This window comes from Neofelis nebulosa, chromosome 11, assembly GCF_028018385.1.
Source record: "Neofelis nebulosa isolate mNeoNeb1 chromosome 11, mNeoNeb1.pri, whole genome shotgun sequence".
NCBI lineage: Eukaryota > Metazoa > Chordata > Mammalia > Carnivora > Felidae > Neofelis > Neofelis nebulosa.
In genome coordinates, this window is record NC_080792.1 from 79618300 (window position 1) to 79642752 (window position 24453).

General features: G+C 44.3%; 1 protein-coding gene across 10 annotated transcripts in view; it reads left to right on the top strand.

Moving 5' to 3' along the window:
- The window catches only part of CIT (citron rho-interacting serine/threonine kinase), a 164019-nt gene that overhangs the window by 49027 nt on the left and 90539 nt on the right, over positions 1 to 24453 (top strand). For 7 of the 10 annotated variants that reach the window (XM_058691127.1, XM_058691126.1, XM_058691129.1 and 4 more), the window contains one exon: positions 12996 to 13179. In XM_058691127.1, the coding sequence (XP_058547110.1) occupies positions 12996 to 13179 (184 nt within the window). Of the gene's footprint in view, positions 1 to 11919; positions 12232 to 12995; positions 13180 to 19973; positions 20101 to 24453 lie in introns of those variants that run through there. The other 3 variants (XM_058691134.1, XM_058691135.1, XM_058691133.1) reach the window with 3 other exon arrangements.

Genomic DNA, 24453 nt, shown 5'->3' on the forward strand with positions numbered 1-24453 from the left:
CATTGCTAACAAGCAGTGGAACCGTAGTCCAGACTGTGGTTCACTTGTTGTTGTGTGGAGTGTGGTCTGTGGACGAGCAGCATTGGCATCACCTGGGAGCTTGTTAGAGATGCAGAGACTCAGGCCCCTCTAGATCTGCTGAATCAGAGGCTGCACTTTAATAAGATCCCCAGAAATAAGATTCCTGTGCATATTAGCATTTGCAAAGCCCTGCAAGAGGAGAAAATTCATTCTGTCAGCCTTAGGGTTTCTCGTTCATCTTTGTGGGGTCTTTCATTTTGTCCTCTGGGCCTGGGAGAAGGGAAGACTGCTTTTTGGCTGAGGACTTCCATGGGTGGATGGAACTGCTTAGAAATGCTGGGTTTTAGGCTCTGCTTTTGAGGGATTTAAAGCTTTTTTCTCAGATGGACTTTACAACCTTCCTATCTTTCAAGATGGTGGCTTGACTTAATCTCCACCTGCTGATAGCAAATAGGTGGTTGTAAAAAGGCATTTTTGTGCCTTCTACTCCACATCCTCCACCCAGCTTACTATTGTTCCTTTTTTATTAAAAAAATTTTTTTTAATGTTTATTTTTGAGAGAGAAAGAGAGAGCACAAACAGGGAAGGGGCAGAGAGAGAGAGGGAGACACAGAATCCAAAGCAGGTTCCAGGCTCTGAGCTGTCAGCATAGAACCAAACGCAGGGCTCGAACTCACGAACTGCGAGATCATGACCTGAGCTGAAGTCAGATGCTTCACCGACTGAGCCACCCAGGTGCCCCCCATATTTACTTTTAATTAAAGATGGACTAAGTTTTCTTCATTAACTTTTTAGATGTGTATTATATTGCCATGCCGTTTATTAAGCACCTAGTATGTGCCAGGGGCTCTGCAAAGCACATTCTGCATATTATTGTCCCATTTACTTGCTACAGCTCTATGAGATGGGTGGTATGATTAGTCCCACCGTTCAGATGAGGACCTTGAGGCCTGAGGAGATGAAGCCACTTGGCAAAGGTCACAGAGCGAGTAGTTGGCAGAAGTCAAATTCGGGTCTCTCAGACTCCCAAGTTCTCTTTGCTTGTATTTATTTGAAAAGTTGTATAGTTTGTGGTAAAAAAAAAAAAAAAAAAAAAAAAAAAAAAAATTCAAGTGACACAGAAGGTTAAACAGTGAAAATTGTCTCCTTCTCACCCTGTGCCCATTGCGTCTCCCTAAAGTGAACCACAATTGTCAGCTTCTTATGTAACTTCCCAGAATATTCTGTACTCACGTAAACACCAGTGTGGCCTATACCCTTAACAACATCGCTATACTGTCTCCCAAGAAATCAGGAGTTTTTATTGTCAGGTGATTTTCCTGCATCATTGATGCAAATGAAGAGATCTTCATAAAACCCCTATTTATCCTTTGAATTGGCCGCTCTGGCATTGATTTATGATGAACAGTGTTCTTTTCTTCACAAATGAAAGCTCCTTATGGTTTTAGCATGAATATTTCATTTATTGATTTTAGTGTTCTGCTTTTAGAACAGCATTATCTCAATGGTTTGTGGTGTGTGTGTGTGTGTGTGTGTGTGTGTGTGTTGGTTTGTTTTGGGTCTTTTTCAGGTCTGCTTGTTTTGGGTTCCTACCATTCGAGCAGGTTTCTGTCCATGCTTTGTTTTCAGAGCTAGTTCGAGGAGGTTGGTAGATGTGCTCCTATATTCACCTTGGTTGCCCCTCAAGTGTATCTCCCTGTTGGACAGCCGCCCAGTCGCTTCAGGGGCAGGAGGAAGTGAAGAAGGGGAGCTGGACTGTTTAGGGGATCAGCCTGCGAGAGAGGAGGGTAGAAAGAGGGAGGATGCTATAGTAGTGATGGCAGGAACTCAACTCACTAGACCAGGAGCATGTGGGCACCTGCTTCTCCAACATAAACAAGGAATAATGAAGACATGTAGTCAGTAGCTGTTACAGGCTTATGGGCTATACAGGCAAATATTTATGTCTCTCTTGGGGATTGTTCTGTTTTTAGAAAGCAAGTTATTGATAGGAGAAAATAGGCTAAGAAGAGCTAACTGCTTATAAATTAGGATTATGGGATTTCCCTGCTCTAGTCTGAATTTAGAAGCTACATCCAGAAATGTTAAAAATATGCAGTATTTCACTTTATTCCAAGATAAGTTGAGATGGCTTATTTTAGAGATAATTGCAATATCAAAAGGATAAAAATAAATAAATGTAGGAATCTGGCTGAAGGAAATAGCACAGTAAAGAAATCAAGTCAGAGATAAAGGTAAAAACAAACAAGTTCTGGTCAAGTTGCTGGACAAGGACAGATTTGGGACTCTTAGCCTCCTAGTGGCCAGAACAAAAAGGAAAATGGGAACAGTTACAGTTGACCCTTGGGCAGCATGGGGGTTAGGGGTGCTGACCCCTACATAGTCAAAAAGCTGCATATAACTTAAGACTCCCCCAAAACTTCTTTTGTTTAATGTTTATTTATTTTTGAGAGAGAGAGCGCGAGAGCGTGAGCAGGGGAGGGTGGAGAGAGAGGGAGACACAGAATCTGAAGCAGGCTCCAGGCTCTGAGCTGCCAGCACAGAGCCTGTCGCCTGGCTTGAACCCACAAACCGTGAGATCATGACCTGAGCCAAAGGCCAACGCTTAACTGACTGAGCCACCCAGGTGCCCCTCCCCCAAAACTTCTAATAGCCTACTGTCGGCGAGATGCCTTACTGATGATGTAAATAGTTGAATAACACATATTTTGTAATGTGTATTACATACTATATTCTTACTATATTCTTAAAGTAAGCTAGGGAAAAGAACACGTTATTAAGAAATCATAAGAGAAAATACATTTACAGTACTGTGCTTTATTTATTGAAAAAAATTTGTGTATAAGTAGACCTCTGCAGTTCAAACCTGTGTTGCTCAAGGGTCAACTGTATGAGGGTCTCAGTCCCATGAGAGAAAAATCCAAAATGGTTTGCTCAGAAGAGACTTGATTTTCTGGATACTGAGCCCTGAGGAATTTCATCATTGGCTTCCTCATAAGTGAGACCTCCTTGTGACATGGTAGACCTCACCCCTCCCATACGTGCTCTGGGGATTTCCCTATGACTGCTGCTGCTTCTTTTTTTATTTATGTTTATTTATTTTTGAGAGAGAGAGGGAGAGGCAGAGAAAGAGGGAGACAGAGGATCCCAAGCAGGCTCTGCACTGATGGCTCCCCTCTGCGACACAGGGCTTGAACCCATAAACTGTGAGATCATGACTTGAGCCGAAATCAAGAGTTGGACGCTCAGCTGTCTGAGCCACCCAGGTGTTCCCCTATGACTGCTTCTTATAGTGTCTCTTAGTGCAAGCCAACAGTGCAATGCTAAATTTCAGTTCAGTAAAATCACTTCCAAATGAGGTAAATTAATGCCTTTCCTGGGAGAGGCGAGGAATAGGTTTTTTTGGAAAGCCCATAAATTGGAGTCTTCAATCCTTAAATTCTCACCCAAAAACCTTCTACAACCAATCAAACATGGAAACCATTTGGCCAAAGATTCAAAAATGATATTAAACATCTGGGACTATATTCAGCAGCCAATTTTTGAGTCAATTCTGTGACGCGTGGCGATTGCATTTACGCTTATTTTCTGAGTGTGAAGTTTGGATAGAACTAAAGAGGGTGGTTGGCAGGAGTCAAAAGAGGTTACAACCAAAGGACAAAGAGTAGGAGGTCCAGGTGGTCCACGACCAAGGGTTTGGAAACGATTTTCATTGTCTCACCTCATAGAAAATAAATGTGGCCAACCCTGTTGCTCCCTGGTGGTGGAAAGAAAAGGATTATATTCATCTCACAGCACTGGCAGTTTGGGGTCTAAGACCCACCCTTCCTGTTCTTCAGACTCTGGCTAACAAAGGACACACACAAGGAACCGATAGCCAGCTAGGGATGGAAATATCCACGTTAGTTTTGGTAAGGCAAGTGCTTGATAACCTTTGATGCAGGGCTGCAGGAAATTTACCCACCCTCCCAGAGAAGAGTGGCAATTTTTTTAATTGAAAAAAATACACACACATATACATGTATATACATACCATTGACTTGATGAAGAAGTTAGGTCATTGTCTTACCTATTTGTCTCTGATTCCTCAGTAAGGGATGATGGTGGTACTTATTCTTTCAGCCCCTATAAACTGTAAGGTAGCTCTAAAAGCTAAAAATAGATTCAGATTTGACTTTTCTGGCAAGAATATCCAGTAAAGGGGCTTTTCCTGGCCTAAGATGGGACAATATGAGCACCAAAAAGACTGCAGTGGCTTGAAACGCATCAAATATGTAACAGTTTATGAGTTCATAATGATAACTTGAAATCTCACTGGTCACTTCTAGCACTTGTTGCTAAGGGCCCCCAAGTCATTACTTTGGATGTTGCTAAATATAGAAAGAACCAAGCATTTGTTCTGCCTTCCTATTTGAACTATATTTCAGGGTAATCAAATCGTTGATGTGCTAATAAATGCAGAAGGAATGATGAAATTAGAAAACCACCGTTCTGCAGCCCTTAATGAAATAATGGCTGTAGGCAATGCTCATCAATGGTTGCTGAAACCTTTAAGTGAAAGATTGGGAGGGAGGACCTTTATGGTGGAGGGATCAGGCTGATGTCATCAGAACCCATGGATCATTCTGAACATCAGAAGGCGGGAGACAAGCGGACATTGTATGCCCTCTAATGTCATGCATTAAGTAGACAGTACATCCAGAATACCAGGAGGTATTCCTGCCAAAAGAATTGAATATGAACGTACAGAAGGCCCTAAGTTGAACTTCCAGTTTATAGGAAACATGAGAGACAGAGAAACATGTTAAATGATGTCACAAGTTTACACTGAAACCAAGTTCAGAATGTGGGAAATTCTACAGAGACACGTGATCCAGTTTCTTAGACCAATAAATGGCATTAAAAAAAATTCAGTGCTATAGATTAAGAGACATACCAACCAAATCAGTTTGTGAACCTTGGTTGGATCTTGATTCAAGTGAAAAACCAACTGTAAAGAGACATTTTTGGGATAACTGGAGAAATTGAACACAAACGTGTTGTTAGATAATGTTATGGAGTTATCGTGGTTTTGTTGGGTGTGATGAAGGTATTATAACAGTATTTTGGACGTCCTTATCTGTTAGAGCAGTGGTTCTCAACTGGGGGTGATTTTGCCCCCCACGGGACATTTGGCAATGGCTGGAGACATTTTTGGTTGTCATGACTTGAGGTGCTGTTGGCATCTGGTGGGAAGAGGTCAGGGATAACTGCTAAATGCCCTCCAATACACGACAGCCCCCTACAACAAAGCATTGTCCACTCCCACATGTCACTAGTGCCGCAGCTGAGAAACCCCATGTTAGAGATATCTACTGCAGTAGTTATGGGTGACATGATACCCTGTCCGGGTTTTTCTTTTAATAATCAACAAACATGCAAACAAGACAGGGATGGGGTGGAATGGAATGGGAGTTGCTCGTTGTTGAACTTGGGTGAGGGGCATGTACTACCTTACTACTTTTGTGCCTGTGAAGATTTTCATAGTATTTAAAAATAAATTTTAAACTTGTTGAACTTGGGTGAGGAGTGCATTGTACTACCTTACTACTTTTGTGCCTGTGAAGATTTTCATAGTATTTAAAAATAAATTTTAAAATATTGGAGAAAAGGATACTACAGCGGTCTTGAGGGTGGCAGAGAATGAGTGCTATCTGATGTGTTGTTGGGTATAGGTAATTCAAGGGGGAAGATGCTAGAAGGGAACATTGTTGGGCCCTAGAGTGATTGGGTCCTAGGGAATGGAAGCCGAGGGATGAGCTCCTTCATTGTTTGTTTATGTTCTGGGAGTCTCTACCTGGGCCCCAGACTGGCTCTATCGAGACCCACGCTGGCAGGGAAACGCAGTCCTAACTAGTTGCCGTTTGAAAGGATTCTCTCTTTGGAGCATTTCCAGCCTGAGTAGGTATTTTGCAGGTTTGCTGAGTACCTAGACCCAGAGAGCAGGGGGCAAACAAGTTAAAGCTACAATGTTAGAAGTCTAGTTGAAGTGTGATGCAGAATTGAGAGAAGGCATCTCTCAAAGCATTCTCTCAAAGCAAATCCATTATTCAAAGTTCTTTACCAAAAACTTGATGTTAAGCAGCCTGGTAGGAACATAGCTTTTGAGAATAGTGAGATTCGGACAGAGCCCACAACTCCATCAAGACCTGGAATCTGCCACCAGAGAGGGAATCTGCTTAGCTGTTGGCAGCCAGACCCTAGCATCCTTGAGATTGAGCGATTGATGCGTGCTTGAATAATGCTAACTTCCTTATTCATCTCCTTTGAAGACACCATTGTAAAAACTGATCACCAGCCAAATCAGCATTACCTTAAAGTCTCTTTATGACTTTTAGGGAAGCAGAGACATGGGAGAAGTTTTTATTTACTTGAGTCTATTGGAAACTGGATCTAGTTTGTCTTCCTTTTGTATTTCTTCCACAACGTGTTGCTTGTAGGAGCTATACCTGACCACTTCCTACCCACTGGGGAGGAAATAGGGGACTTGCCCAAGGCTCTAGGGAATAGAGTCTGTTCTGATGGGGCTGAATTACTTACGTATATTTAGTAACTAGCTCTATTTGTCTATCCCCTAACTTGTTCTGTTGGCTCATTCCCATGACCTGATGATAATGGATATTGCTCTTCTTACCATTGGAACCTTTTTCTCCTGGAGTTGTTCACATCCTAAGAGTTGGTCATTGATATTCCTAAAAGCTCTGCTCTTGTGTCAGTTGTCACATTTTGCCACTTCTTTCTGTAGCCTGTCTGCTGTTAATCCACATCCTCTCTGTTTCTGTTATCACTTCCTTAGTGTAGAATTTGTCATGTTGACTATTGTAGACTTGTCCTTAAGAGGTTTCTAGCATCGACCTCTTCCAACCATTGCTCCTGCAGCGATGGTATCGGTCTCTGGCACTATCACCTACCCAGTGCTCTAAAACTCTCTCTGATAATCCTTTCTGTCAATCCGATCCAGGGTTCCCCCGCTTCAAGGTCCAGCCAAGATTTCACTTTCACTTCGTTCCCAGCCTCATTACCCAGGTCTTTCTCTGGCTGGTGCTCTGTGGCTTTTCTAAAGCGGTACTCTTCCCCACTCCAGCCCGCCAAGATCCCTTTTAACCAACTCTTGACATTCAATCACCTCCATGACACTTTCCCACAGGAACACACAAAATTCACTGTATCCCCTTCTGCAGAACTTGCCAGCGCTCCATTTATATATCTCTGCTTTTCATACCCACACCTTGACCTCTAAATGACATAAATAGCCTCCTCTTCACATACTTTGCAGTTCTCTGCCTTTGTACCATGGGTAAGTGTGATCGCATTGGTACTTCAGATTTTAAGGAATTGGAAGATGGCTAATTTTCTGGTCGTCTTCCTTTTAGTTTTGAACGTGGCATCTAATAAATGAATTACCTTTTTTTTTGTTCTTAAGGTGTGGGACATCATGGTAGATAGAACAAAGTTGAAAATGTTTTTGATTTAATGTCGAATGCCCACTGTGTTCCAGGCACAGTCCTGCTTCATTGTATCATTACACAATATTTATTTATGTGCCTTTGTCTTTTATGACACCACGTTGGCCATTATTCATCTTCTGCTTCTGCCACACACAATTCACCAGTGTGTGTAACTCACAGTGATGATTAAAAGTCATAGGAGTTTCATGAGCTATATCTAGTTCAGATTTTTGTTGTCGTACTTGTTTTTTAATGTGCCAATTCTTCATGACTAAATCAGGTACTCTAGGTTTCCTAAAGCGGCACTTGCATGAAATAGCCCATTAGGCTTAAGAAATTACCACACATCTAGGGTTGTTGTTAATCATTCATTCCTTTAACCGAACAGATATTGAACATTGAATAAGGACAGCCAGGTGTTGGGTGTGTAATCGTGAGCACGACATTGTCTTCCCCCTCATGGAGCTCGTGTTCCAGTGGGGAAAGCAGGCACTAAACACTATACCAAAATTAGATAATCTCTTATATTTGTAATATTGTTGCTTGCATGGTATCCTGGAAAATTAAAGGTGGGAATGGGGTAAATGGAGGTCGGTGGGCTATGTTAGAAATAAGTAGGTCTAACAGGACAAATACATTTGGTTCTCTTTTCCTTGTTATTTGCCTTTTGTTTTGTTTTGTTTTTAATGTGAAGGCATTTCAATTTTTTTCCCCCAAAAGCTTCTAATGAATGTCAGGATTAAAGAAAAGAGAGAGAATTTATAGGAGAGAGATTAACTAAAGCTCCTAAAATAGCTCTTTGTTTCTGAAAACCTTGTTCTGCCATCTATCTTATAATTGGGGGTGGGGGTGGGGGAACACTCCAGAACTTGCTTGCATAGCCCTTGCCACTACAGGGAAAGTGCCCTGATGAGACCTCATGCACAGGCTGATTTATTTTTTAAAATATATAGGAAAAGTTTTGTTTTTTTTTTCCTTAATGGCTTTTGCCAATGAACAGTTGATCTTAATATATGACTTCTGATTTGTCATTATTGAATGTGGTGGGTATGGGGGGGTGAGATGATGATTTCATAATACAGTATCAGAAAATATTACTATAGGCACTCATTAACATATTTTTCAGACAGAAAAATCTCCACTTTTAAAGCCTCTTCATTTAACTCAAATATCAAATAACTTCTTTGTAGCCTGTATTATGCTAGGTGCTCTCTTTCCAAGATTCATTTTCTAGTTATTTAATTATATACCTGTTCAGCACCTACTGTGTGCCTGGCACTATACTATGTTCTCAGATGTAATATGTACCTCCATCAACATAGACTCAAATCCAGTGACCTATTAATACCTTTTTTAAAGAAAAAAAATTACATTTTATGGAAATCAAAAAAGGAACATTTCCAGGGGTGCCTGGGTGGCTCAGTCGGTTAAGCATCTGACTTCGGGTCAGGTCATGATCTCACAGCTCATGGGTTCGAGCTTCATGTCGGGCTCTGTGCTGACAGCTTGGAGCCTAGAGCCTGCTTCAGATTCTGTGTCTCCCTCTCTGCCCCTTCCCTACTCATGCTCTCTCTCTCTCTCTCTCTCTTTGAAAAATAAATAAACATTAAAAAAAATTTTTTTAAAAAGGGAACATTTCCTATAAGGTACATGAAAGGAGGATTAGACCCCCACGACAGATGTGGTCACATACTTTGTCGTCTTTAGATTTGACCAAGTTTTACATAATCCTTTCAAAATGTGGCATCCAGACTTTGAGCTACTTTACTCTTTCTGGTGCACCTGTTAAGACATGTATTGAACCTTCTCATTCTTTGTCTCTTGATCTCTCGCGTCTTGTCTCTTTGTTGGCACTTCTCCACTTGCAGATCTTGTTATTACGCAGGTTCTGCCTCAGTGGATGTGGGGGCAGAACCAGAGAATCTGTAGTTCTAACCAAGTCCCAGGTGATGCTGATGTTGCCAGTCTGCAGATCACACTTTGAAAAGCGTGGGTCTATGTGATTTCTTCAGGTCTCTTAGGCTGTGTCTAATCGTCTATTTAATGCATTCAGTGAGTTTTAACTTTGAATTCAATAACTTTTCATTTTTTAAGTTTCTATTTGGTTCCTTTTAAATGTATGTGGTCCTTTTTTGAGAGTATCCTATTCTTTTATTGGAGTTTCTACTCATCTACCTTGGTAATAAATTTATTTTATGGCCCATTTCAGATTGTGTTTTATCTGCAGTTTTTGGAAGGCTGATTTTCTCATTTCTTATATGTGAGGATGCTCTTTTGTGGTGGTTTGTGTGGTTTCTTTTTCCTCAATATATGTAGTTGTTGGTTTTTACTTTTTTATCGTAAACTCATTTCTAGCAGGGACTCTGTGTGTGTGTGTGTGTGTGTGTGTGTGTGTGTGTGTGTGTGTGTGCGCGCGCGCCCTGGATTGTGAGTGCCCCCACAAGTTGTTCTCCTGTTGTGTCTACCATTGCCCTCAGGGCTCAGTGATCCTGGGCCAGTATTGGTGTTAATCTCTTGTTTTGTAGTTCCCAAACTATACAGGATACTATAAATACAGACATCCTACCTGGGATTACAGTTTTAATAGCCAGTTTATTTCTTTCCCCCTAAAGGATCTTGGTCAAGGGGAAACATCCTTGTCACTTTCTGGTGGATAGATAATTTCCAATTTGCTCATTTCTTTTTGGCTTGAGGCTCTGGCTCTTTTCTTGCCTAAGTGTGGCCCTTATAAGCCCTCCTTTTCAGACTTTCCTGTTGTACTCAACTGACTACCTGTCTAGAGCTTTATATCCCTAGCTTTTAATCTGTCTTGTGACTATCTCACCTGTTACCATCTGGTATATTTCATGTTGACTTCTCCTTCCTTTTATTGAAGATTGTCCCTTTTTCTAATCTCGACCATATGGGCTAGCTTTGAGCATGATGGAGTTTTTAAGAGAAATCTTATTTTATGGTACAGAATTTCTAAATCATAATTATTTCACAGAGGGTGGCTCCTACCCCTATATTAATCATACTCCTCACTCAGAAATGGAATTCTATTTTAGTCTCCCAAAGATAAATTAGTATATCGTGGAAAGGGAATTAAACTTCTGTTAGGAATGAAATGATATGATAAACACAAACATCCACATGAGTGTGTGTGTCATTTGCCCAGGGAAGAAGAATTTGCAACACAGATTGTGCTGTATCTCGCTAGCCTTCAATAACCGCAGGATCTGTCATGAACATGTATCTCGTGTGTGCAATAACGACAATAGCAGGTGATCTTTACGGAGTGTTTACTGAATGCAAAGAAATACACCAAACACTTTATACAGAGTTTTTTCATTTAAACCTCCCAACAGCCCTTTGAGCAAGTTGTCTCTATGTTGAAAATGAGGCTCAGAGAGGTTAAGTGACTTTCCCAAAGTCACAGAGCCGACAAGTGGTGGAGCTGAGATTTGAACCCACTCAGATTAAAAAAAAATTTTTTTTAACATTTATTTTTGAGAGAGTGAGACAGAGCACGAGTGGGAAAGGGGCAGAGAGAGAGGGGGGACACAGAATCTGAAGCAGGCTCCAGGCTCTGAGCCGTCAGCACAGAGCTTGATGTGGGGTTCGAACTCATGGACCGCAAGATCATGACCTGAGCTGAAGTTGGCTGCCCAACCAACCGAGCCACACAGGCGGAACCCACTCAGATTTTAAAGTAAGGTGCCATTAATGACAATGCTTCCATATTCGTATCATCTGCGAATCTCCATATATTTCCTCAGTCTTTATCTGAAGTTTTTTGGCATGGAAAACTTCTCTTTCTCCTTATGAAATGTAATTTCCATTCTTTTTCTTTTTGCTTAAAAAAAATATGAGGTAATTGAAATCAGGTTGGATTTGAGGCTATATTGTTGGAAGTACACATGGGATGTGGGCTGAAGCATTCAGTGTAATTTTTCTTTCCATCAGCTAATTTTTAAAGTATTAAGCAAGTAGGTTCTGATGCTAACAGGGAAGATTTAAATTCTCTTGAGAGCTTGGAGGTGTTAAATAATTTTCTGGTAGTGCCTTCTATGTTTTCAGTCTCCAGCCTCATCTCGGGTGTACCTGAAGCTCAGCGAATGCCCCTGGGCACTTTCCAGGAGCAGCCAGACCTCCTGGTGGAGGCTTCCTTTCCTGACCCCCTCCCCCCAAGCCCTCACCACTCCCATCTGCTCCCCGGCATTGCTTCTGATATTGTTGTCATTGGGGTACTTTGGAAACAGATTCTCTTGGGTCTGTAAGCTGAAAACAAGACTGCTGCTCCTGTCTGGTGCACAGCTTAGTTCAGAAAACGAGGGGTTAAAAAGGAAGCCTGGACTGTGACAACTGTCCTAGGGGGCGCTGTAGCAAGCTCCGGCAGTGACTCATGCGGCTCTGTCACTTGGATCAGCATTGGCCCCTGCCACGCAGGCGGCCAGGTGGGGTTACAGCCAGAGCACGCACAGAGTGGGGAGCATGAAGCCTGCACTGCGGGGGCTGTGATGCCCGGCTTGCCAACTCAACCGGCCGGTTCGCCACTGACGCCTCAGCCTGCAGCCATGGTAACGCTTCTGGCCCGCTCCACCCCCCGGAGCCCACCACAATGGGCAGCTTCCTGGTGACTGATGGGCGAGTGTCCCCCGTCCCTGACCGAGAGAGCTTAGTAGGTCTGCAGGAAGTGGAGAAGATGTAAGATGCCCCTAGCTGGGAGTCATGCCTTAACGAGGTAGGACGCCGATGCCCATCGGTGCATTTACACCATCAGCGCGCAGGGGTGCTGTAAATCATCGGGAAGAACTTTATTTGGCTGGTGTTTCATTATGCTGATTAAACTGCGGTGGATTCGGGCAGCATGATTGAGGTGGGGAGGAGGGATAATGAACTAAAAAAAAAAAAAAAAGTGGTTGATAAGAGCTCCGAGCATACTCCTCTGGATATGAATGAGCTAGACTGCAGTGCTTCCCTAACATGAGTTACACACCTCCCAGATCCCCTCCCCTGCTCCTTCCTCTCATCCCGGTTAGCCCACGAAATGTATACATGCCATCTTATTTCAGTGGGTAACACTAAATATTAATGACTTAGAGCTGTCCAGGAGAGCAAACAAATAGGTGTAGGTCAGCTGGCATGCTGGCACCCGCCAGCCTGACGCTCTGTCGAAGCGTTCTGGAAATCTCACGAACGAGCCGCTTGCTCACATGAGTTCCCCAAGTGCTTTTGTTCCAGCAAGTGACCTGTTTGAGTTTCTCCTTCAGTTTTACCCCGGCGGGGAAGGCAGCCTAACTGCCGGTTGGTGGCCATGTTGGCAGAGAAGGGGTTAATCTCTTGTTGCTGTAAGAGCCAAGGCTGGGTCTGCCTGTGTGAGCTAGATTGAAAGCAGGCGCTGCAGTGCCATCGGGAGCCGCTGAAGGAGTAAGACGATTTTCTCCGCAACAGTGTCGAATCCGTCTGAATTTTCCTCTCCCCCTCTTCTTGTTTTCCTTTAACCAGCTCCTCCCCCCTTCGTTCCCACCCTCAAGTCTGATGATGACACCTCCAATTTTGATGAACCAGAGAAGAATTCGTGGGTTTCATCCTCTCCGCGCCAGCTGAACCTCTCCGGTTTCTCGGGCGAAGAACTGCCGTTTGTGGGGTTTTCGTATAGCAAGGCACTGGGAATTCTTGGTAGATCTGAGTAAGTGAAAATTTGACTTTCTGAGGACCTGCACTGATGCAAAGGTGGTGGTGGGGAGGTGGCGGGGTGGGGGGAGTGCAGTGAAGGGAAGCTGTTAATCAGCCTGCATTGGAGGAGCAGTTTACCTGTCTGGGCTTTGGTGGGGCAGAATGTTCATATTCTCATTTTGCTGTGTTTCAGGTCCCTCTTCCTCTCCCTAGCATCATAATTGTCAATTGGGTACTTTGGGTTAGTTTTTCAGTGTTTGGTCTTCTTTAGAGGAGAGGAAATAGTGGGGGATTACCTAGCAGTGCAAATGCTTGGTGGAAGGAGAAACGTGCAGGGTTCAAGTGAGCTGTCCGTCTATTTATCCTTCTGTTCATCCGTCTCCCTCTCAGGTGGGTGGGTGGAGGTTGCTGTCTTGGCTGTATTGAGCGAGATCTCATAAGCTAAAGGTTTATGATGGCTTAGCTGAGCTGCAAGTGGCTGTACCCAAGCTCTAACAGATAGATGGTGCTCGGCTCCGCTCGAAGTCTGCTGCAAGATCAGGGATCTGGCAGCTGAGCCTTTTTGAGCTGGCGGAGCGCTGGTTACCAGAGAGAGCCCCGTTACCGTGAGCCACCAGGAGGGAGTATGATGTCGCCGAGTCATTGATTCACAGAAATTGGGGTTCTTAGGGGAAAAAACCAAACAAACCAAGAGACTAGAAAATGGAAGTATAAACATCACTGTAAACCTCTTGACATGATAGGTCTCTTCTCCGTTCTTGAAAAAGCTCGTGAAAAACGCATTAACGCTGCACTCAGGACCGTAGGGTCCTGGCTCCCAGCCTCCTGGAATTTCTCTCAAATTCAGTAGCTTCTGTGGATGTCAGAGCTCAGTGTCTTGCCTCGTTCTGTGATCCGATGACATTCTGCGTTCAGAGGCACGAGTTCCTCGGGAAGGTTTTGGACTAGCTGTGCTATTCCCCCGATGCCCTGGCTTTCTCACTTGGAGGCTCTTGGGGTAATGTTAGGTAATTAGTTGCTGCCCACTTAGGAGACGAGCAGAATTTGATTTTCTCCCTGGCAGCATCCATTCCTGATTTGTTGTGCTTGTAGTTAAGATATCGATTTGAAAGCATGTGTTGGTTCTTGGATGGTGTCTCCCCATGGGTGCTATTTTGACACTAACGTTCCTCAAAAGATCTCAGACCATTGTGGAGAATTGGGCACTCGATATGAAATAGGGTTGTGGGTTGTGATTCAATTGGAGAGAGATTTTTATGTTGAAAGATGCCGCCATGGTCCTACTTTCCTCCTTCCCCGGGGGGCCGGCTAAATATTTGGGGTTAGATTTTGGTGGCGTTGGCCGTGCCTTTCCGACTAATTTGCTCTGCAGCCCCAAAACAATCTGGATGGTAGGAGGAGAGGCAGAGAGCTCACTAGCTGTTGAATGTGCCATCAGATGGATTTGAAATAGCCCAGCAGGGCATCTGAAGAGCAGGGCAGAGGTGGAGGCCTGATGGTAAAGAACGTGTGGCTGGGGGGCAGCTTAACGTCGACGCACGCGGCACGCTGAAGGTCACAGATCGGGCTGGAGGGAGATGTGGGGAGAGTTCTAGTTCTGGTTAGCAGTGGGCTGGCTGGCTCATGGTGAAAGCTTGCTTGGGGTACTAGTGATCTGAAAGATTAGGGAGGACTTGAGGGAATTCGATTTTGGGGGCAAAAGGGCAGAATGATGTGGGAGATCTTAGGCATTGCAATTAATCTGAAGCGGTGTGTGATTAATGGCATATGGTTCTGGAAGCCTGAATTTGCATCTGCTTCTCATGGAGAGCTCAGTTAAGGGAGCTCTCTGACAGGGACATCTCAGTCTCCAGGCCCAGGCACTCGATAAATATTTGTTGGTTTAATTTGCTCATGATTCTTCCCCCCCCGATCCCCCCACCCCCCCCAATCACGTTTCTTCTGCTCATTGTATTTGAAGATCGGCTATTTCACCTTTGATAGTTCACGGTACATCTCTAGAGCATAAGACGAGCTTCTGTTCATGCCCCAACAGAATGCTTAATAAGATTCTCCTAAAAAAGAAAAAAAGAAAAAAAAAAGTGCCTGCACATGAATTCGTGTATGTCTCATCTGGAAGATGGGGTTGGAGTATTCCTGTCTTTGGGGAACTTTAATGTCTTTTCCGTGGCAGTTTGGGGTTGGAATCAGAAAGATTTTCTTTCATCTCGTGTCTTTTAGTGTGATCTCGCTGTTGGATTGGGCTCTTCTTGCCGCGGGCAGCCCTATGGGTGAAACCCATAGCATCATTTTAGGAGTTCGCTCCACCTGTTGGGTGTAGGTGACCCTGGACAGATCACATTATCATTATGTGGAAATTCCATAAAAGAGGCAGTGATGAAATTAATTAGAAGCTCCTGCAGTGCTGGGGACATATATACAAATACACTGAGAGGTGGGAGGAGGCATTTTCTGGGGGTCCCACCACTGCCACCAGGGACCTGCTGTTTCTTCCCGAGTTCCTCCTTCTCCCCACCCCTGTTTTCAGCGTCACAGGTTTTTATTTACACACAGGGATTACCTGTGCCGCTACTCACTCTTCACACCACCGGGGAAATAGCAGATGCTGCTGTGTGGAGGCTGGGTAAATTGACCCCAGATCTGTTACTGGTGAATTGCATGAAATGTTCAGAGGAGGAGCTGAATGAATGAGGAGTTTTCATGGAGACTCTGGTGGTGAGAGTGGTTTTAATTGCTGTGATCGTTGGTCGCTTTTTAGGATCCTTTTCTGGGACCACAGACAGTTTTTAAGCCAGGCATTGAGTGCATCATTATTTTAGACTTAGCAAGAATCTTGATCTCAGCGTTCTGTGTCTGAGGGATCGTGGGCGTTCCTCGCAGCTTGAGTGGAGGGAGCAGGAGAGGTTCCACAGGATTAGTTTTGGTTGTCTCTGGGGTGGGATTCTGGCGAAACTGGTGCTGGAGAGTGAGGGAGTGTCTGTCCTCGTGCCTCTTTTTCTTTTTAACTGACGATAACCCAAGTCACATCCCCAAGCTCTGAATGCTTGGATGTTTCTCTGAGCCTCTGTTTGCTTGAATTTTACAATATGTTAAAGATATATGTTAAAGGTTTAAAAATAAAATGCATCCCAGTTCTCCCTCCCTCCCTTGTCAGCATGGGGTATATGTCTTTAGATCCCTTCTTCCTCCTAGATCTGAAATACTGCCTCATTTGCTGAAACAGTGCATTTCTTCAAACCTTCAGTATAAACTCTAGAAGGAAAAAGCCAGTTGGTTTTATATTTTGTGCTAGTTGTACACATGCTGGTTTGATGCTTTTGGAGAACTTTGAAATCTTAGAGGAGCAAAGAGATGTCAGGGAGGCTGAAATCTGTGGGATGCCAGTGCCTGAATAGGCTGTTTTTAGGAAGGGGCTCTCGCTTCCTTTTGGCTCTGGGCTCTTTACTTTCCTTTTGGGTGATCTGAAGTTTCATTTTGGTGCCAGCCATCTAAACGCTTAGAGGAACGAGAAATGGCTTCCCACCATTACCTTCCCAGATTTTCAGAGAACCAGGTTTTGGTGCCTCTTCCTTGCTCCATCGGGACCTCTTTGCATGTCTGTTTCCTCTACAGCAAAGGTAGAGTAATAATGTTCCCTTTGTCTTAGGGCTTTCGGGAGGATTATGTGAAACACAGAAGCACTTGATCTAGTACTTGGAACATGAAAAAGTCTCAGTAAACATTTACTATTATTTTTGTTATTACTAATTTGTTAGTCTGTAGATGCATAGTGTCCTATTTATACTGAGAGGATATGGAAGGAACTCAGCAATATTAAGTAGTCTGGTCATGCCAGAGCAGAAACCCAGCTTCCCAGGCCCTGGAAGTTTAATGCTAGAGAAGCTTAAACATCCTAACCAACCACAGGTTAATATGCATTTGCCAGATACCTGTAGGTAAGAGGTAGTTGTGGGGATGGAGTGGACTGGGGGACAGAATTAGGAGGCCCAGTCCCAGAATGGTTTCCTTTCTATCAAGTTGAACAAGTCAAGGCACATATGTGTGAAATAGTCCAGGGGACACAGAGCAAACACCTTTCCTGCAGAATATCATGGTACAGATGGGATACCTGACTGCTTTAGGAGTCAAGAGAGGAGGGCAGCCTCCATTGTGGGAGACGCTTAATGGGTAATGCCAGTTCATAGTTCTTGCCAAGTTACGGTAATGATCTTCATTGGAACGTCTGTCCGTTTCCCCAAGTTGACTGTGATCTCAAGAGCAGGACTGGGTCTGATTGATCCCAGTTCTCCTGGAGCACAGGACATGGTAGATCCTCAGTAAATGCCTGTGTTGGAAACTGAGCGTGTGAACCCACTAATGGGATGTAAAATATCTGACTTTTTAAACCAGTGGATTTGGGTGAGGGGAGAGAAATGTAGAGAACATTTCAAGTGGGTCAAGTGGTAACAACAGCTTGTCCTTATAGGGCACCAACTCTGTTACAGGCTCTATTTTAAGCATTTTACACAGATTAATTCATTTAAACTGCACGATGGCCTACAAGGAAGGATCTGTCATCATTCCCATTTTACATGTAAGGAAACTGAGGCACGGAGAGATTAAGCGATTTACCCCAAGGTCAGGCAGCTCTGAGGTGCTCAGGTGGAAGTTGAACCCAGATAATGTGGCAGCTCCAGAGTCTCTTAGCCACTGTGCTGTGCTGCCAAGTATCAATGCTGCCCAAAGGAGAAATTAGGAGATTTGTGTGGGGTCCCCAGGTTTACGTGCTTGTCGGAAGTGGAGGCCCAGTGTGGGGAATGATATGGGCAATGGGGTTGGAGTCAGGGCAGAATGAGAGCTGGCAAGCAGACTAATTGCTGGATTTTGTTTTCAATCTCTGCAAATTTTTTGAGTAGGTAGACTACGTAGCTCTTGGATTTTTTTTTTTTTTTTTAATTTCTTCTTCCTCTCATTTCAAGACTCTTCCCTGGTGTGTGTGTGTGTGTGTGTGTGTGTGTGTACATAAATGCATGCAGATATACTCTCTCCCTGAAAGTTCTTCTTTGCTTGAGTGTAAGCAATTCACAGGGAATTGCATTGACCTTGCTCTCCACCATGTCTTCAGGCCGATCATATACAAGATGTTCAATAAGCATTTGGTGAATCGGTCCAAATCATTTTTGTGGCTGCAGCTTTCAATTTATTGGTGACTCTGTGATCCATGTCTATGCAAATCTATGTTTTGTACTTTCAGCCACCTTCTGTCATTTATCTTGGCGATGGCTTATTCCAGGGGAAGATGGCCTGAATGCTCCAAACAGTCCTACTTCCTTTTTACTGAAATACTTAGGATGGTGGGGAGTCTTCCCTTAAAAACTATCTTCCTTTCCACATCCGGCCCGGGGCTGTTTGTTATTGTGTGTGCTACCTCCAGATCCCTTGCAAAGAGCCTCGTCTGTGTTTTGATTAAAAAAACAAAAAAAAATAGCGACAATAACAGAATGCGCTCTGGTACACAAAGGTGTGCATCCTCTGTGCTTCCCCAGTTTCAAAAACCGTAACTAGCTCCTGCCCGTGGTTCCTGCCCTCAAGTGCCCTGTGGTGTTTCTATTCCACTGTCATCCAGACCGGATACCTGATGTTCACCTCTGTTTGTTGAGTTGGGTTCTGTCCTCTCACTCACTCCATTTCTTCTTTCCTTTAGTCAAGCACATCTTGTTCTACTTGCCTTATTCTGTTCTCTATTTAGACTGTGCGTGCTTGCCTCGCGGGCCTGGCAGGACCATTCTGCCGCCTTCTTGTTTGTCTTAAAGATACCTTTAGGAAATGTAATCCAAACGAGCCTAGCCCAATCCTGAAGATTAGACTCCAAAAGATCTGTCAAGTGCGTTTTTTGCTGGCCTACACATGCTAATTTGCATGGTTGCCTCGGATCCCTTAAGAAGACAGTAATTGACTAAATGGTGCTGTGTGTTCCCAAGCTCTGCGCCAGTTTGGCACTTTTTCCGTCGCCTAAGTGAATTTCTCTCCGTTCTCTCTGTTTTCCTTGTCTTTTGTCTCCTGACCTCTGTCACCTTCCTTTCTCTGACCAGCTTCCTGGAAGAGTAGCCTGCACTCTGTGCCTCTTTTCCAGTCTCTACAACCTTACGGAATTACTACCTGAGAAGCCATGGATTGCACTCAACCACCAAAGCCAGTGATCCCCACCGTGCCACACGATATCGTCAGTTACCGCACGTGTCTTGAAACTTTCTGCCGGCTTCACTTCTGCGTCGTGGAAACTCGGGTTTCCCTCCTACCTCTCTGACTGCCAATCTCACTGCTTCTTGGCTGTCATCGTCTGTTCCAGGTCCTTGAAATGTTGCACTGTCTCAAGTTCCATCCTCAGTTAACCTTTTTAGCCCGTTCTTGCTGATCTCATTCGGTTCCTTGACTTACACTCTTCTTTCCCCGTGGCCTTCCTCCCAGAATGTCCTGTGTTCATTATTGCCAGGACGTTCTACCAGTTTCTCAACATCCCTGTACTCTGTTCCCTCCCAACACAGACAGACTTGTGTGCTCACTCAGTAAGCCAGTAGGTGCCAGTTTTGGTTTTCTCATTTCATTTGAGAAACTACCACTTTTTCTAGCCTTGTAGACAAGAGATCTGTTCCATCTCCCCCACCAGCCCATCATTTGCCAAGTCCTCTAAGTTACACCTCTAGGATGATACTTGGATCTGTGCCCGTCTTTCTGTCCTTACCGTCACCCCTCATGGAATTTTGCTTGGACTATTGCAGTAGTCTCCTAACTGATTCCTCTGCCTCCAGTTTTCCCAGATCTGATCCATTCTTCACAGAGGATGGAATTCTTCCAAAGCACAAGTTGGATGATGTCATTCTCCTGCTTAGACCTTCAGTGGCATCACAGTGTGCACAGAATTAATGGCCACTCCAGAACTTGGTATTCAAGCCTGGTATGCCAAGACCCCCAGCCTTCCTTTTTCATTCGTACCTCCTTCTTGTCCCCTGTGCCTGGTCACATTGCTCAGTGCTCATTGAGGACAGGGACCATGTCTTCCACCTTTTGCCTGAAAAAGTGCCTTGCCCTTGGAAGGTCTTCAAAGAACATTTTTCAAATTGAATTACACTAAAGTAGCCAGGGATTATGCCAATTCCTTCTGCACAGTTTATACAAGTGCTAATGGATGCTGTCCTCTATGGAGCACTTCTTGTGTGCCCGGAGCTATGCTGAATGCATTTACATGCATTAGCTCACAAAGTCTTCACAGTCTTGCCATGACTCTGTGAGGTAGCAGGTGTGATCCCCATTTTACAGATGAGGACACTGAGGCTCCGCCGGGGTAAGGTCTTTTCCTGAGGTCTTGCAGGTAGTAACACATCTAAGACGTAGACCCATAGCTGGCTGCCTCCAGAACCACTGCGCTCTTCTGCCTCTAACACTCATGATTTCCCTGGATTATGCGGGACCTGCAGGCTAGCCTAATAATAAAGGTGAGAAAGTGGATCTGACTGAGAATTCACTGCGCCACACACTATTCCAAGTGCTTGACAAACATTCTCGTTTAATCTCAGCCACCCAATCTTTTACAGATACAGATACTGCTCATGGAGCTTGGGTCACTTACTAAAGTTCACACCTTGCGTGTGGCAGAGAATGGCCAACTTTTCCCACGTTTAACTTTAGAGTTGACATAAATATTCTTTATTTCGGGGGACAGACTGTGGTACACTCATTAGAAGTCCGGGCTTTGGAATCAGGTAGATGTGGGTTCTAGCCTCTGCCGCTCACCACCTGTGTGAATGAGGCCATTTAAATTCTCCCAGCATCAGTCCCCTTAGGTATATAAAGTGGGAGTTGTTACAGCGCCCACCTGCTAGGAACACACAAAGCATGTAGCGTTAGCACCTGGAGCGGAGCGAGTGTCCATTTTGTAGTCTTGTTATTTTGGGGATGAGGATGGGCCTAGGAATACTTTCAATTCTCCTTTCTTCCCTGCTTGAGTTTATAAAGACATCTTGCTGGTTTCTGCCCATTGAGAGAATCAGGCTCCACGTGGGGTGCCTGACAGATGTCCTAATATCTCCATCCAATTTTTTTTACTCTGAATGGAGTCCATGATGTGTTGGCTAAACCGGTTCCTTCCCTAAAACGTGCTCAAGGCTTCTGGTTGGATCCGGTTTCCCGTGGAGTCTGGAACTTGGTGCTGTGCCCAACCTGGGTGTCATGCACTCCCCGCCCCCTCCAGTGTTTGAGTGTCCCCTGGAGGGGACAGTGTGTGTGTCATCGTGACACTGCTGTCCTAGAACCAGCGTGTCTGGGCATCTCCCGAGCGAGGGCCAGAAAGCTTTATCGTGCCAGCGTTAATTCGGTGGACTTGTTTGGATTCCCTTGGCCACTGTAACCTTTAAACTGAGGCTGTCTGGTGCACAGGAATATTTGGCATACCCTTCATTCACGCATTGGTTCCCTCCACAAATATGTTCTAGGGCTTATGGCGTAACTGACAGACAAGGTCCTTGCTCTCAAGAAGCTAGCATTCTGTTGGGGGAGACAGAGGATAAATAAGTTCATAAAAGATTTTCAGATGATGGTGAGGGCTGTGAAGAAATTAGAACCCGGGATAGGGGTTCTATGACCATGCTGGTGCCTGAGGCCGGGACTAGCCTGTGGGCATCCAGTGAGCACAGAGCCCAGTGGGGTAGTTGGAGCTTCGGGATGCATGGGGAGTGGGGTCAGAGTTGAGGCAAGACAGGTCTTCAGGTTTGGGTTTGGAGTAGGGACATGGTAGATGTGGTTCTCATTGACCGCTGTGTGGTGGATGGAAGGGCAACAAGAATTGGACTCGAGGAGGTTGGTTAGGTCACTGCAGCCATCCAGGGAGGAGGTGGAAGTCTGCCAGTGACGGTGACCCACAGAGCTAGCACTGGCTTAGAGGTGGAGACTGTATTGGAAATCACGAGTCTACACTTTCATTAATAATGTGATTTTTAATAAATGATTCTTTTTTTATGTTTTTTTTTTTTATTTTTTTGAGAGAGAGAGGGACAGAGTGCCAGTGGGGGAGGGGCAGAGAGAGAGGGAGACACAGAATCCGAAGCGGGCTCTGGGCTCTGAGCTGTCAGCACAAAGCCCAACGTGGGGCTCAAAGCCACAAACGTGAGATCGTGACCTGAGCTGAAGTCGGACGCTTAACCGACTGAGCCACCCAGGCGCCCCGTAAATGATTCTTGAGTTACCTATTAATCATTCCAAAGCAAATGCTCTAATCCAACTGGAGACCACTGCTCTGGTGTGTGTGTGTGTGTGTGTGTGTGTGTGTGTGTGTGTGTGTGTATGCATATGTGATGTGTGTGGGTTGGTGGGAGCGCCCCAAAGCCAGCTAGACTCTGAAACTTTAGTAGAACAATATTTTTAATATTTCCAAGTGTTCATGACGGACACTGCTTGTGTATTTTGAAATGGGCTTATAAAGTTAGTTCATAAATTTCAGAATGCTCAATCTTAAAAGCCAATATATTTTTGGAACAGAATGCTGATGAGTGTTTTATTTTTTGCACCATATTACATCTTGCAGTTGCATGTATTTTTAGTGCTGTTGGCCACAATTAAGGTAGGGCCCTCAGCTGAGCTAATTTTGAATCCCCTCGGTTTAGACTCAAGTATCCATTCTTGGTTATCTCAAGAATATCTGTGATTTGTGATCTATGCTCTCAGTGATCTGGTGGCATCTTCTATGGTCTTAGGATCCTATTCTTAAGCGAATAAATGGATGGCTTGATGCTTATGCATGACCTTAATTATTACAGCAGTGATGAGAGAGTACTTAATACATATACTTTCTTTACGATGGAAGTACAGATTGTATTTTCTTTTGATATGAAGCATTCTCTTGGTAGCGTATTAAGGCATTTTTTTTGAGTTCTGTGGATTATTATAGACATCAGGAAAACTTCTTTTTATCATTGGTACTTAAATGTTCAAGTTACATGGAAAGCAATTTTTAGGTCACATCTAACACATTTTAAGAAAATATTCTTTTTGCTGCAGCAGAAACGACCAAGCCCGACCTTCCCTCTGTGTGTCATACACCATTACCTCTGCTAATACTCTTTGTGCCTCTATAATTATAAAGCAGATGTGTATATCAGGACGAGATGTTGATTTCAGAGTAAATTTTTCTAGAAAATAGAAGCTGGAAAAAAGAGGAAAACCCAAACTTGGCTTCATGTTTGAAGAGACAGCACTGCTGCGTGTGGGTGGGTGGCTGCGTGCACCCGCTGCTCAGAAGTGCCTTTTCTCTCCATGGGTATAACTGGCTGTGTATCCGAGATGTGGCCAGGAGGAGTAGGCAAGCAATGTGTGGGCAGGCTGCATGTTCTTTTATTAGCATCCTCATTGTACTGCATCTCATCGAGCCCGGAGCATGAACCAGCCCGGGCCTCTAACGTCTGTACTGTCTCCTATGTAATTACCCCCCTGAGCTGCCAAACAAGGGAGGAAGAGTTGCTTTTGTGTGTGCGTTGAGCTGTTTTGGGGGGTGGCTGTGGTCTAACCTGAATGGATGTTCTTGGGCACCCGGACTGTCCTGGGCTCAGCCTTGGATTTGCCTTCCCAGGATTGCACACAGCCAGTCACGGATAGATGTTACCTTCCCTGAGTGATCCATTTCCCTTTCTTCTGTGAGCTCTCAGGGTCTATGCAGCTGTTTTCTCAGGTTGCTTTTCTTGGGTTTGTCCGGGGCTGTCCAGCCGAGTAGTAGCGGAGTTGGGATTTGAACCCATGGCTGTTGGGTTCCAGAGCCCAACTTTGAACCAAAACCCAGCTCTCCTGCACCACACCTGTGCCCACATCATCCTGATGGGCTAGGAGCACATAGAGGCCATAGGGTCAGCTATTCCTTTGCCTCATTGCCATGGGATGACAATGCCCACCTCTTTGGATTGTTGAGTGAGTTCAGTGAGGTAATCTGTAAAGTATCTAGTGTCTGATGCATAGTTAAGTGCTCAATAAATGAGCACTATTAGTGATGACAAATAGTGACATTAATTCTCTCTCCTACAGTGTTAGTTGTTTGAGGGCAGGACTTCTGACTTTCTTAACTAGGTGTCTACGTGAAAAAGAAATAGAATACAAATATGTTGAGCCATACTTGTCTCTAGTATATTTCTTTTACAGAAGTAATTCATGGAAATGGTATATTGCAGTTGACTTATTAAAAATGGGGGTAGGAATAGTCTTAAATCAGTGTCTGAAATCTGTACATTGTTTTGAAATTGATAGCCCACCATGATTAACTTCAAAACTG